The sequence below is a fragment of the Saimiri boliviensis genome, chromosome 13 (assembly GCF_048565385.1).
Source record: "Saimiri boliviensis isolate mSaiBol1 chromosome 13, mSaiBol1.pri, whole genome shotgun sequence".
NCBI lineage: Eukaryota > Metazoa > Chordata > Mammalia > Primates > Cebidae > Saimiri > Saimiri boliviensis.
In genome coordinates, this window is record NC_133461.1 from 103,192,662 (window position 1) to 103,205,038 (window position 12,377).

General features: G+C 40.4%; 1 protein-coding gene across 4 annotated transcripts in view; it reads left to right on the forward strand.

The window, feature by feature from the left end:
- The window catches only part of ELP3 (elongator acetyltransferase complex subunit 3), a 99,337-nt gene that overhangs the window by 68,292 nt on the left and 18,668 nt on the right, over positions 1-12,377 (forward strand). For all 4 annotated transcript variants that reach the window (XM_003937211.3, XM_010347781.3, XM_074384108.1 and 1 more), the window contains one exon: positions 885-966. In XM_003937211.3, the coding sequence (XP_003937260.1) occupies positions 885-966 (82 nt within the window). The remainder of the gene's footprint in view (positions 1-884; positions 967-12,377) is intronic.

A 12,377-nucleotide genomic window follows, 5' to 3' on the forward strand; every position in this document is an offset into this window, starting at 1 on the left:
GACAACCTACTTTAATAATTAACTTTGTAAAATTTCCAGAAAATGAGTTAAAACCTAATGGTGGATATGATATAAGCTCTAAAATGGATGATTTAATAATTTTGCCTGGTTTCTCAACTTGTTTAGAGAGTAGAGTGGTGGCCGGGAGTGGTGGCTCACACCTGTAATCCCAGCATTTTGGGAGGCCGAGGCAGGTGGATCACCTGAGGTCAGGAGTTTGAGACCAGCCTGCCCAACATCGTGAAACAAACCCCATCTCTACTAAAAATAAAAAAATTAGCTGGGCGTGGTGGCGTGTGCCTGTAGGCCCAGCTACTCGGGAGGCTGAGGCAGGAGAATGACTTGAACCCAGGAGATGGAGGTTGCATTGAGCTGAGACTGAGCCAGAGTGATCTCACCCAAGGCACTGAGCCACTGCACTCCAGCCTGGGCAACAGAGGGAGATTCTGTATCAAAGAAAAAAAAAAGTAGAGAGATTACTAATAAATAAATGATGTATTGCCCAAGACTTCCATCATTTAGAGATTGCCAAATTTATCTAAAAGATAAGAGGGAATTACCGTCTTCCTGTATGTAGATTACATCATCCACAAAATACCTTTTGGTAACTCTTATTCAAAGGAATTACTGTCTTCCTGTGTGTGGATTACATCATCCACAAAATACCTTTTGGTAGCTCTTGTTCGAAAGTTACACCTTTTTAAATTGTCTGCTACAGTGTACCTTTGGTTTGATTGGTTTCTTTTTCCTTTCTCCCAAAATTGGGCTTTTATCACTCTTACTTTAACAGATTTTAGCAACTACTAAAGTATAGCCTTCTTGTTTTATGGACCCCTCTTAATGAACTTCCTTCCTTTTTAATTCCCCTTTGTTGCTGTATGCAGGGATTTGGCATGCTGCTGATGGAGGAAGCAGAAAGAATAGCTAGAGAAGAACATGGATCCGGGAAAATCGCTGTGATATCAGGTAACTTGGGAAGGGTGAAGTGCGTGATTCCTTCCTTTTGAACTTGGCACCACAGCGAAAACTGTATTGCTATCCTCTTGCCGCTGTTGATGGTTATTATGTTCAAAATTGGGCTGAGCTGACTGGTGAAGGACTTGTGCTCAAACAAAAATCACAAAAGCAGTTTAGTGGAATAGAGCTTTCCGAGCGCTCTGAGAGTCAGGACCTGTGATCCATGTCCCCTTTTCTGCACTCTCTGTCACATGGTCACCTCCTCTCGTGCTGTGCCCCATTACTCTATCTGAGGAAATGGAATTTGATGATACGGACAGGAGGAAATCATGGATGTTTTCTGTTATTGTGGAGATTATCACTATTGTTCAGAAATTAAAATAGAACCTTAGTTGCCAGTACAAGCTGTTTAAAGGCCAAATTTTTGCTCTTTCAAGTTTTGTTCTCGGTGACTTTGACCATGGGGAACATCTTTCCCCTGTTTGGGAGTCTACTAGGGAAAAAAGTTTTCCGTAGCCCTCTTAGGGTCCCTGTCTGGGTCTGAAAATAAACTGACAAAGACAGATTAACAGGGGAAAAGCATACACGCTTATTTCATATACATTTTATGAAACAGGGAAGCCTTTATAAGGAAGTAAAGACCTAGAGAAATGGCTAAACCTGAGTGTTATGCAAGACAGAACACAGGATTGTTATGTTACGACAGAACACAGGAGTAAGAGCCAAGGGTGATAAACAGGGACGTTTAGCAAGGCCTGTTCATTCAGATTCCTCAAGTGCCCCTCCGCCTTCAGAAATGAAGGTGTCTGTTTGCTCCAGGTGGTGTGAGGGCATCTCTCTCATGAGCATCTCATGACCTGCATCAGGAGAGAAGGAAGGGGAAGGTCAGAGGGTCCTTCCTGCATCCGCCATTTTCTGATTCCTTCACCTTAAGATAGGCAGTATGCCAAGGCACCGTGTTTTGGGATAGTGTGTTCTGAACCCCATCGGGAGCTTCCCCATTTCTTATCTGGGACAGCAGGTCACTGGGGGTGGGCATGAAAAGGAAAACTCGGTGCAGCCTGTGTGAATGGAGCAAGGAGTGACGTAGACGCCCCCTTCACATCTGCTGTTTCATACTGTGTCCTTACAGACATGGCTGTTCCCAGTAAGAAGGTAACCGGGTGAAAGCCAGGATCAAAACGGAGGTTATTTTCCATCCAGCGTGTTTGGTTTCCCATAAGGCTAGTACATTCCTAAAGCCAAAATACGCCTTCTGAGAAAATCATCTCTTCTGAAAATGAAAGTTGAAATGAGGTTTTTTTAAAAAAAAAAAAAAAAAAAAAAATCAGTAAGTTGTTGCCAGTCAATAAATCAATACCCATGTTCAGGTTTTAATGATGATAATTATGAAAATGTAATGACTCAGTCTCACTTATAATCATTTAGTGTGGCTGAGGTTTTTGGCATTCTGCAGAGAGACCTAAAGCTTTTTTTTTTTTTTTTTTTTTAAACATCTAGCTTTATTATTTTTTTTTCTGTTAGCTTTCAAAGAAGAGGTAACTAAATCAGGGTCACCTGATGGGTACTGTTACCTGTAATAAAACAGTTTACCTCTCAACTGTTTAACCTGTGGTTGACCAGGACCACCAGGCAAGGGCCAGACTGACTTGGAACCCCTTCTGCACATGCCTCTGTGTAGAGTTGAGAACACCTGAAATTTCCCGGGGTCCTTTGTGCCAGAGCACTGTCAGTGTTCTAGTAAAGTGCTTGATACTTTGGTGTGCCTCCACATCACCCGGAGATGTTGTGAAAATGCAGACTCTGACCCAGTGGGCCTGGGTGGGCCTGAGAGCCTACTTTTCTTGCCACCTCCCACGTGATACCTATGCTGTCTTCACACCGCACTTTGTACACAAGCAAGGCTTGAGTATTCTCTTCCAAACGTATTCTTTTCAGTCACGGAGATAATGACAACACTGTGATCCTGGCAGTGCTGCACTTAGTCTGGTAATAGTCATGTGACTTTGTGGTGTCTGTGGGAACCTAATCAACGTTAAAACGGAAGAGCGTGCACATTCTATCACTGCTCTACATCATTCCATCTGCCTTCATGACATCTGTGTCTTTTTAGAATGTTGCATGCAGGGAGGACCCCTGACTTGCCTGAGGTCAGATCCAATTGCTCCTAAGAGCCTCAGTTTCTGCTTCTTATGAGCGGGGTGATTGCCATTTTCTAAGTGGAAATCAGCATCTGTCCTTTTTCTGCCATATCTATCTCCCTAGCTTTTTATCATCATCTAAATAATAGCTCCATTTCAGATCAACTGCATGTAGAGTTTCTCAAATAACAAGAAGAGACTTGCTCAGAGCAACAGGGAGGAACCTTTCTCTGTGTCAGCTGGTACGATAGGTCTACTTCATGTCTACACAAGAGGTTTCTCTTGACCAGTGAGTTTCTGTAGGAACAGCCCTGTAATGCCTTCTTGGAACTCTACTGAGTTCAGAAGGGAGGATGCCATAAGCATTACTTCCTGTTACCCTGCTTCGAAGCCCCATCATTGCTCTCTATAGGGGAAACCACGTAGGCCTTGACTTTGTGTTTGACTTAAGCTCTGGTTACCCTTCAAATGAAAGAACTTAAGAACCTGTCTGGATGATGCCTTTCTGTTTCTCCAATTTAGTAATCTATTACTGTTCCGTGTAAGTTTCTGAATCAGATGCCGGAGAAGTCTATTATTCAGAACTTTGAGGAGGGCAGATATGAAGAGCCTATTATTCTGTCATGGTATTAATGTGTTTTTCCGATTTTTGCGTTTTGACCTTGGTTTTTCTGATGTGAGTACAATTATGTGTGTGCCTGTGTTTTCGTTTTTTGTAAAGAGTTATTCTGAGTTAATCCTTAGGATGAAAATCTCTTTATGGTGTCCGTGGGCTGCATTTTGTCAAAGTTACCTTATTACATTAGCTGAGAAGAGGGACTGATGTGGGGGCTGTGGGGAGGACAGCTTGCCCAGATTCCATTCCTGCTCTGCCAGGAGCTCTTCTTGTGATCTAGGATAATTTTACTTGCTGGCCGTAGGCCTTTACTTCCTTATTGAAAACAAGGGGATGTGGCTGTCCTTTCCAGTTCTCCGTCTTGAATTCTACCCCTTAGAATCTTTCTTTGTTCTCAACATGACCAACTTCGTTTTCTTGATTAAACTGTAGGTGGGTCCTTTTCTGGGGCCATATTAAGAGACCCTTTAATTTCATCAATAGATCTCAGTCTCATTGTAGGTTGGGTGTTTGCTGATGAAAATAGTGCTGGTTTCCCATAGGTAGTTAATCCTGTGGTCTGTGAGTAAGTATTAACTTAGGTCACAACTGTTGACACTGTTTGACCTCAGCAGTCTCCTTTTTTTCTGACTTTGTCCTCAGTTTGTGAATCCATCCTTGTTCCAGCTATTCAGGCTTCTGTATAAATTGTACACAGTGGTGGCCTAGATATTCTGTCCTGGCATAGCTAGTAAGCCTGAGTAAGGGAAAGACAGAATCATTTATCATTTTGGTTACTCTTATGTAAGAGTAATGCGTTTAGGTAGAATTTTTTTTATTGCATTTTGATTCATTATGACTTACCTTCATCTTGCCAGAAGATTTTCTCTATAACTTGGGTATATAACGTTGGATTCTGCCTCTAGACAATATTATTAGCTACACAGTAGATCTGATTTGAGTCACTACAGGAAGACTCTGGGTATTCTTTTTTCCGTATTTAAAAACAAATTGGTTTCTTATCTGTGTTACTTCACTAGATTTTGTTTGTAAGTATACACTGTGTATTTTATAGCAGATTATCTTTTTAAAAAGACAGCTCCCTTTATGGCTACATGAGAAAATTGAAAACTTTCTCGTATATCAAAATCAAACGAAGCAATTTCTCTTGAAAGAGAAGCCTTTAAGTTTATTCTGTTTTTTCCTTTGAACTGCGTTTGAAAGTGAACAGTCAACTCTAAATGTGAAAATGAAAGCAAAAATGAAATGTTTCATTTCATCGGCATCAAAATCACCATGTATCATGGGGTCACATTTCAAATGAAGAGTTGGCTGCAGCGTTGCCCTGCCCTGCGGGAATTTTTGTGTTGGGCTGGGAAACTCTCACCTTCCCCTCGTTGATTGCCTTTGACTGCAGAGGAAGATAAGTTTCTTCCTACTTAGACTCCGGATTAGTTCATCACTCAAGACTAATTACTTCACAGTAAGAAAATATTCTTTTTCTACATATAAAAATGGACAAATCAGTGTTATAAGAACCATCAGTTTATAAAATAATGTGTAGGCAGGAAATAACAGCTAATTGCTGCCAAATATCTAAGCAATTAATTAGTCCCTATTAATTCCAAGTGGTATCATTTGCCAGCTTAGCCCATATATCTTCTGTCAACACACATCTGTTCAAGGTTGACAAATTGTATTTACTTAAAAACCATGTTTATCTACTTGGATGATCAGCATTCTTTCTTTTAAAAATGTTAAGATGAGTGGTTTTTCTCTCTCCTCTCTCACGATGTAAAGTGCAAGGAATAATACTGGAGAAGCTAACCACAACATCTGAAATGCCATCACTAATAATCACCATGGAAACAGACATCTCTGATGTCACACTGCCCGTACCATTTCCAAAAGGGCAAATACAACCATGATAGTCACTATTTAAAAAGCCATTTAACACCCCCAACAGAATGAGTTTTTTTTTCTTCTGGCAATTTTGGCTAGGTATCAGAGCCAATGGGGTGACTGTTTCAGTTTACCGAGCTAATTGCTATGCAGCAAGATGCACAGCTATTCCCCAGGCTCCTCTGACTACCTTCGTCATAAGCACTATTCTATTTGTGTCCTTTCAAGTAGAAAATTAATATGGCCATTGGCCAAGAATCATACAAGGCCGATGGATCGCACAGTGATGGTGAGAAATGAGGAAAAGGTCTGAATGGTTGATGACAGAAATCACTGAAGTCAGAGATCGATAGCCATTTTGTTTAAATCTATTAAAAAGCCGGAGAAGGGGAGAGGAGAAAAGAAGTTAAATACAGGGTGAGTAAACGAGTCACTGTGGAGATAAGATCATCCTTAATCATGACGGTCTTAGTTATATGACCCCAAAACTACATCACAGTGTCCCCTGGTCAGAAAATAAATGTACCTGTGCCTTATATAATCCAATATGGCTTTCTAGGACTGTAGTTAGTGGTCTTGTTTGCCAGATTCACTGATTTATAGAATCGTATGTGGGCAGAAAACAGCACTTGTTTTGTTGAAACATTTAAACGACAAATGGCTGAGATTTACTTACTGGACCTTCACCCTGTCTCCCAGGCTACTGCACATCTCCCTCAGTTTCAGGGGAAGGTAGTTTTATTCCTTGCTTTATAATGTAGTTTAAAAGAGGCACATTTGTAACTAGGTTTGTCTGATAATAGATTCATAATCCTTAGCAAAATGTCTGGAAAAGTATTTCTTCATTGTAGCATATCTTTGATAATGGATACAGGAAGCCTGCCGAATGCAGACCAGTTTGTGCCACCTGCACATGTGTTAATCCGGGACTTATCGGAAAGGAAGGGAAAGAGCGTTTGCCCTTTTGTACTCTGTGCTTTAGTCCTTTACATCATTTGTCTTTGTGACAAATTATCCCCTAAATGTTCCCTAATTAAGTGTACATTTTCTGGGTTCTGTAGATTCCTCTGTTCCATTTTGGTATTCTCACAATGATCATATACATTTCTCTTTTGGTACATGTTCCAGTAGTATTTTTTAAATCATTATTAATATCTTTTTAAAGACAATACAATATAAAGTATTTACTACAAGAACGCTATTTTTCAGCAGCATCATTAGTCAGACTAGCATTGATGATATGAAATACTACTTTGCTAGATCATGAATTAGCTGAATGTTTGCTAATTGGTGTCTGTTGCAGCTGCACTGTGGCAGCATCATTGCATAGCTCCTCCCAGGAATCTGTATTCCATGACTTGACATTTAACTCTGTTTGTACGTGAATCAGGTACCAGTATGTAGTACACCTCACATCAAGTGCATTAGACCAGGTCTCACTTGGCATCACAGACTGTTAATTAGTACACATGTTTTGAATATTATTGAATAGGCCACTAATGAGCTTCTACTGTTTGAATCTTGGAAGCAACTGATTTTTTTGTGAAGTTTCCCAGGCAGAAGCTAGTGATACTGATTTGGAGTGGCTAATTGGCATTTGAAGAACAGCATTTGGCAAATGCTGTTGCTAATCCCAGGTCCATGCAGTCTAGCCTCTTATGTTTCAGAGTGTGCACATTGAGATCTTGAACTCCAGCCTTGCTAATGTAGACACACAGCACATTTATAGACTTTTTGTCCCCGTTCTTGTTCCTCTTAGTTTATGGATATAGGGAATGATGGTCTTACACTTTTGCTTAGGAAGAATAGGATTATATCATGTGATTTCTGATAACATTCCTGAAAGGTCTGGGAGCTTTGAGATGAATGACTACCTTTATTTAAAATTAGACATTTCACAACAGTTGCCAGGCTTTTTTTCTGGGGAAGGAAGCTCTTTCCAAAAGCAGCCTGCCCTGCACTGGTCACTGCCAGCTGTCTATCAGAAAATCTGTTTTCATAGTTTGTTGCGACATTGACTCTAGATCAATGTCACTTTAATATGAATAGAACTGTTCTTTTCTCTAAATATTTGACATCGCCTTCATTCATTCAGTTTGATAAAGCTTTTCTATTTTAGATCTGTTAGAGGCAGGGATTTGGCAACTTCTCCTTTGGTGAACAGGTTTTACTGAATAATGCTGGAAAATATTGGTCCTGCCTTCCTTAGTAGCAACCAAGATACTAGTTTTGTAAAGCCTTTTAGTTTACAGATCTCTGGTTCCAACAGAACACATGCAAGGAATTTCTTATTCAGGTGGCCTGGCTTAAGCTGTTGTCTCTGAGTAACAGCTCACGTTTCTAAGACAGTGCCTGTTGGACTTAGAATTGGAGATAGATTGTGACCATGGGATAATTTCCTTATGCGCCCCATCCTCTACTCCCTAAGCAGGACACTCTCCGCTTGGCCACCATTCATGAATCAATTGTTGGGGTTCGGTAGAGCAGTCCCCATGCCCCAGATCTCTACCCTGTGTGATCTGTTGCCTCACTGCAAATCCTAATAATTAGTGGTTGTTTTCGTTATTTATTATTATGTAACATGCATCCAAATTTTAGTGCTTAAACCACAACCATTATAATGATTTTGTGGGTGAGAAGCTCAGCAGGCCATAGAAGGGACAGTTCCTCTCTGTTCTGTGATGTCAGGGTCCTCAGCTGGGGTGGCTTAAATGGCGGTCAGTTGGCTGGGATGGTGTGTCTGGAATTTCTTTTCTGATTGGGGCTGTCAACATCAGCAGCTTGGTTCTTGTCCACGTGTCTGCTCCACATGGCTTGGGCTTCTTAATAACATGATGGCTGGGTTCTAAGGGGAAGGATCAAAGGCCCGGTGTTAGAAGTCCTAGAATGTCTTTATTAGTTATCTATCATTGTATAGTAAATTACCCGAAAACTTAGTGGCTGAGATAATAAGCATTTATTGTCTCATGGTTTCTATAGCAGGAATCTGAGAGTGACTGAGCTGGGTGCCTCTGGTTCAGCATCTCTCACCAGGCTGTAGTCAAGGTATCAGCCAGGGCTGGGGGCTATAATCACCTCAAGGGTCCATTGGAGTTGAAGGATCCCCCTCCATGTTCACTGTGCAGTTTTTTACAGGCATCAGTCACAAGCTGTTGGTCTTGGGGCTATGGTTCCTCACCATGCCTCGTGGGTCTCTTACGTGGCTGCTTGTCATATCATGTGACAGCTTGCCCTCTCAGTGGGAGTGGTCAGAGAGAGAGTGCCCATTCAAGATGGCAACCATAGTATTTTTATAACCTAATCTCAGAAGTGTGTTAATGAGTCCACCTCGCCCTCAGGGGTAAGGGATTACACAGGGCTGTGAATACCCTAGGCAGTGAACTTTGGAAGTCATTTTTAGAGACTGCCTACCACAATGTATCTTCTGCCCAGTTCTTTTGGTTGGAGTCACTGGGCCAGGCTAGATTTCTTTAATGGAAGAGGAAGTAAATTCCATCTCTGTAAGGGAGAAGGCAGCCATCTTTGGATGCTGTCAACTGCAGTGGTAGAAAACATCTCCATGGCTTTGTGATTAGTAGGCATCCAGTACCTCTGATGCCTTCTCCGAAGGTAGACCCTTTGGGCAGACCTAAATTCAAGAGTTCTTGACCCAATCCTAGTATCAGATTTTCATATGGTCAGTCATGGCAACACAGTCAAACCTCACACTTTCCTAGGCAGAGCTTGGTCAGGCCCAACAAAACTCAGCCTGCACCTGACCCTTCGTGTGCCATCTCTCTTCCACAAAGACATGCCTCTCTGTTTTCCCTTGCAAGCCTATTTTATACCTGATGCTTTAGGTGCATGTGCTGGCCATTTATTTTTCTTCTAGGTGATGGAACATAGAAGCCTGTCTTTGGGCTGAGGATACATGGTTTCCCTCTGGAGGCTTCCTACCCTTAGCTACTTACTCTCCCACACAAACACCTGGAGAAATTGTATGCACTGTAAGAATTTTTTTTTTTTTTTTTCATTTGGGGAGTTGATAAGTTGTAACGTAGAATTTGCCATATTAACTATTTTTAAGTATATAAATCCATGGCATTATTTACATTTACAATGTTGTACAACCATCATTATTTCCAGAATTTTTAACACCGTAAATAAACTGTGAACCCATTAAGCAGTAACTCCTAGCTCCCTCTACAGTGCTCTAATCTACTTTCTGTCTCTGTGGAGTTGTGCAACATCTATTCTTTTGTGTCTGGGTTGTTTCACTTACCGTAATGTCTTCAGTGCTCATCCGAGCTGTAGCGTGTCTCAGAATTTGCTTCCATGTTATGTTATGGTGTAATAATATTACATTACATGTGTATACTACATTTGGCTTATCTTCCATCAGTCCCATAAACATTTTGGTTTTTTCTACCTTTTGGCTGTTGTCAAAAGTATTGCAGGGTGTACAAGTACTGTTTGAGTTCTGCTTTCATTTCTTTTGCATATATACCCAGAAGTGTAATTGCTGAGTCAAATTGTAACTCTTATATTTAATTTTTTGAGGAACCACCAACTATTTTCTATGGTAACTGCACCATTTTTCATTCCCACCCACAGTGCACAAAGATTTCATTTTCTCTACGTCTTTGCCAACACTTAAGAATTTTTCTTTTTAATAGCCATCCTAGTGGTATCAAATGGTATTCTGTGGGAGTGGAGTTGACTTATATTTCTGTAACGATTAATGATGTTGAACGTCTTTGTCATTTTTATCTTCTTTAGATGTCTATTCAGGTCTGTTGCCCATTTTTTAACCGAGTTGTCTTTTTGTTGTTGAGTTATAGGACTTCTTTGTATTTTCTGGATATTAGACTAAGATAGGTGATTTGCAAATGTTTTCTTCCATGCTGTGGGTTGCCTTTTCACTTTCTGAATACTTTCCTTTGATGCACAAAAGTTTGTAATTTTAATGACGTTCAGTTTATCTGTTTTACTGTTGTTATTTGTGCTTCTAGTGTTATATTTAAGAAACCATTGCTAAGGCCAAAGACATGAAGATTTTTCTCTGTGTTTTCTTCCAAGGGCTTTTTGTAAAGTTATAGCTCTCAAATTTAGATCTTTGACCTATTTTGAGTTCATTTTTGTCTATGACGTAAGAGTCTAATTTAATTCTTTCGCATGTGAATATCCAGTTTTTCTAGCACCACTTGTGAGAGAGACTTTTCTTTCCCCATTGAATACTCTTGCTATCCTTGTCAGAAATCAATTGAAAAGAGAAGTGAAAGTTTATTTCTGGGCTCTTTGTTCTATTTTGTTGGCCTGTATGTCTGTCTTTACATCAGTACCATACTGTTTTAATTACTGTAGCTTTGGAGTAGTTAAGAAGTATGTGTCTCCAACTTTGTGCTTCTTTTTGAAGATTGTTTCTGGCAATCCTGGGTTTTGTGATTCTGTATGAAATTCCATATGATTTTTCACAGGGCTGTTTTTATTTCAGCAAAAACCACCATTGGGATTTTGATAGGGATTGCACTGAATCTGTATATGGCTTCAGGTACTATCATCATCTTAACAATGTTAAGTCTTCCAGTCCATGAACACAGGATACCCTTCCATTTATTTAGTCTTCTTTAATTTCTTTTAGCAGTGTGCCAGAAAGAGATTTCTTCTAGCAGTGTGCCAGTCTTGCACCTCCTTGCTTAAATTTATTCCAAGATATTTTATTCTTTTGATGCTGTTGTAAATGAGATTTTTAAAATTTTGTTTTTGGATTGTTCATTAGCATATAGAAATAAAACTGATTTTTCTTTTATATTGATTTTGTATCATGCAACTTTCCTAAATTTATTAGCTCCAGTAATTTTGGATGTGTGTGGATTCTTTAGCATTTTCTTTTCTTCTTTTCTTTTTTTTTTTTTTGAGACGGAGTTTCGCTCTTGTTACCCAGGCTGGAGTGCAATGGCGCGATCTCGGCTCACTGCAACCTCCGCCTCCCGGGTTCAGGCAATTCTCCTGCCTCAGCCTCCTAAGTAGCTGGGATTACAGGCACACGCCACCATGTCCAGCTAATTTTTTGTATTTTTAGTAGAGACGGTGTTTCACCAAGTTGACCGGGATGGTCTCAATCTCTTGACCTCGTGATCCACCCGCCTCAGCCTCCCAAATTGCTGGGATTACAGGCTTGAGCCACCGCGCCCGGCCTTCTTTAGCATTTTCTACATGTAAGATCATGTCATCTTAAATAGAGATAGTGTTAGTTATTCCTATCCAATTTGGGTGCCTTTTATTTTTCATTCTTGCCTAAGTCCCCTGGCCAGAACTTTCAGTACTGTGGGGAAAATGGACAACCTTATATGGCATCTGATCTTAGGAGGAGAAGTTTCTGTTTTTCACTATTGAGCATGATATTATCTGTGAGTTTTTCACGTATGGCCTTAACAATGTTAAGGAAGTTCCCTTCTATGCTAATTTATTGGGTGTTTTTATCATGAATGGGTTTCATCAAATGCTTTTTCTGCATTTGAGCTGCTGATTATATGATTTTTTTTTCTTCCTTAATTATGTTGTGGTGTATTACATTGATTTTTTTTTTTTTTTTTTTTTTTTTGAGACGGAGTTTCGCTCTTGTTACCCAGGCTGGAGTGCAATGGCGCGATCTTGGCTCACCGCAACCTCCGCCTCCTGGGCTCAGGCAATTCTCCTGCCTCAGCCTCCTGAGTAGCTGGGATTACAGGCACGTGCCACCACGCCCAGCTAGTTTTTTGTATTTTTAGTAGAGACGGGGTTTCACCATGTTGACCAGGATG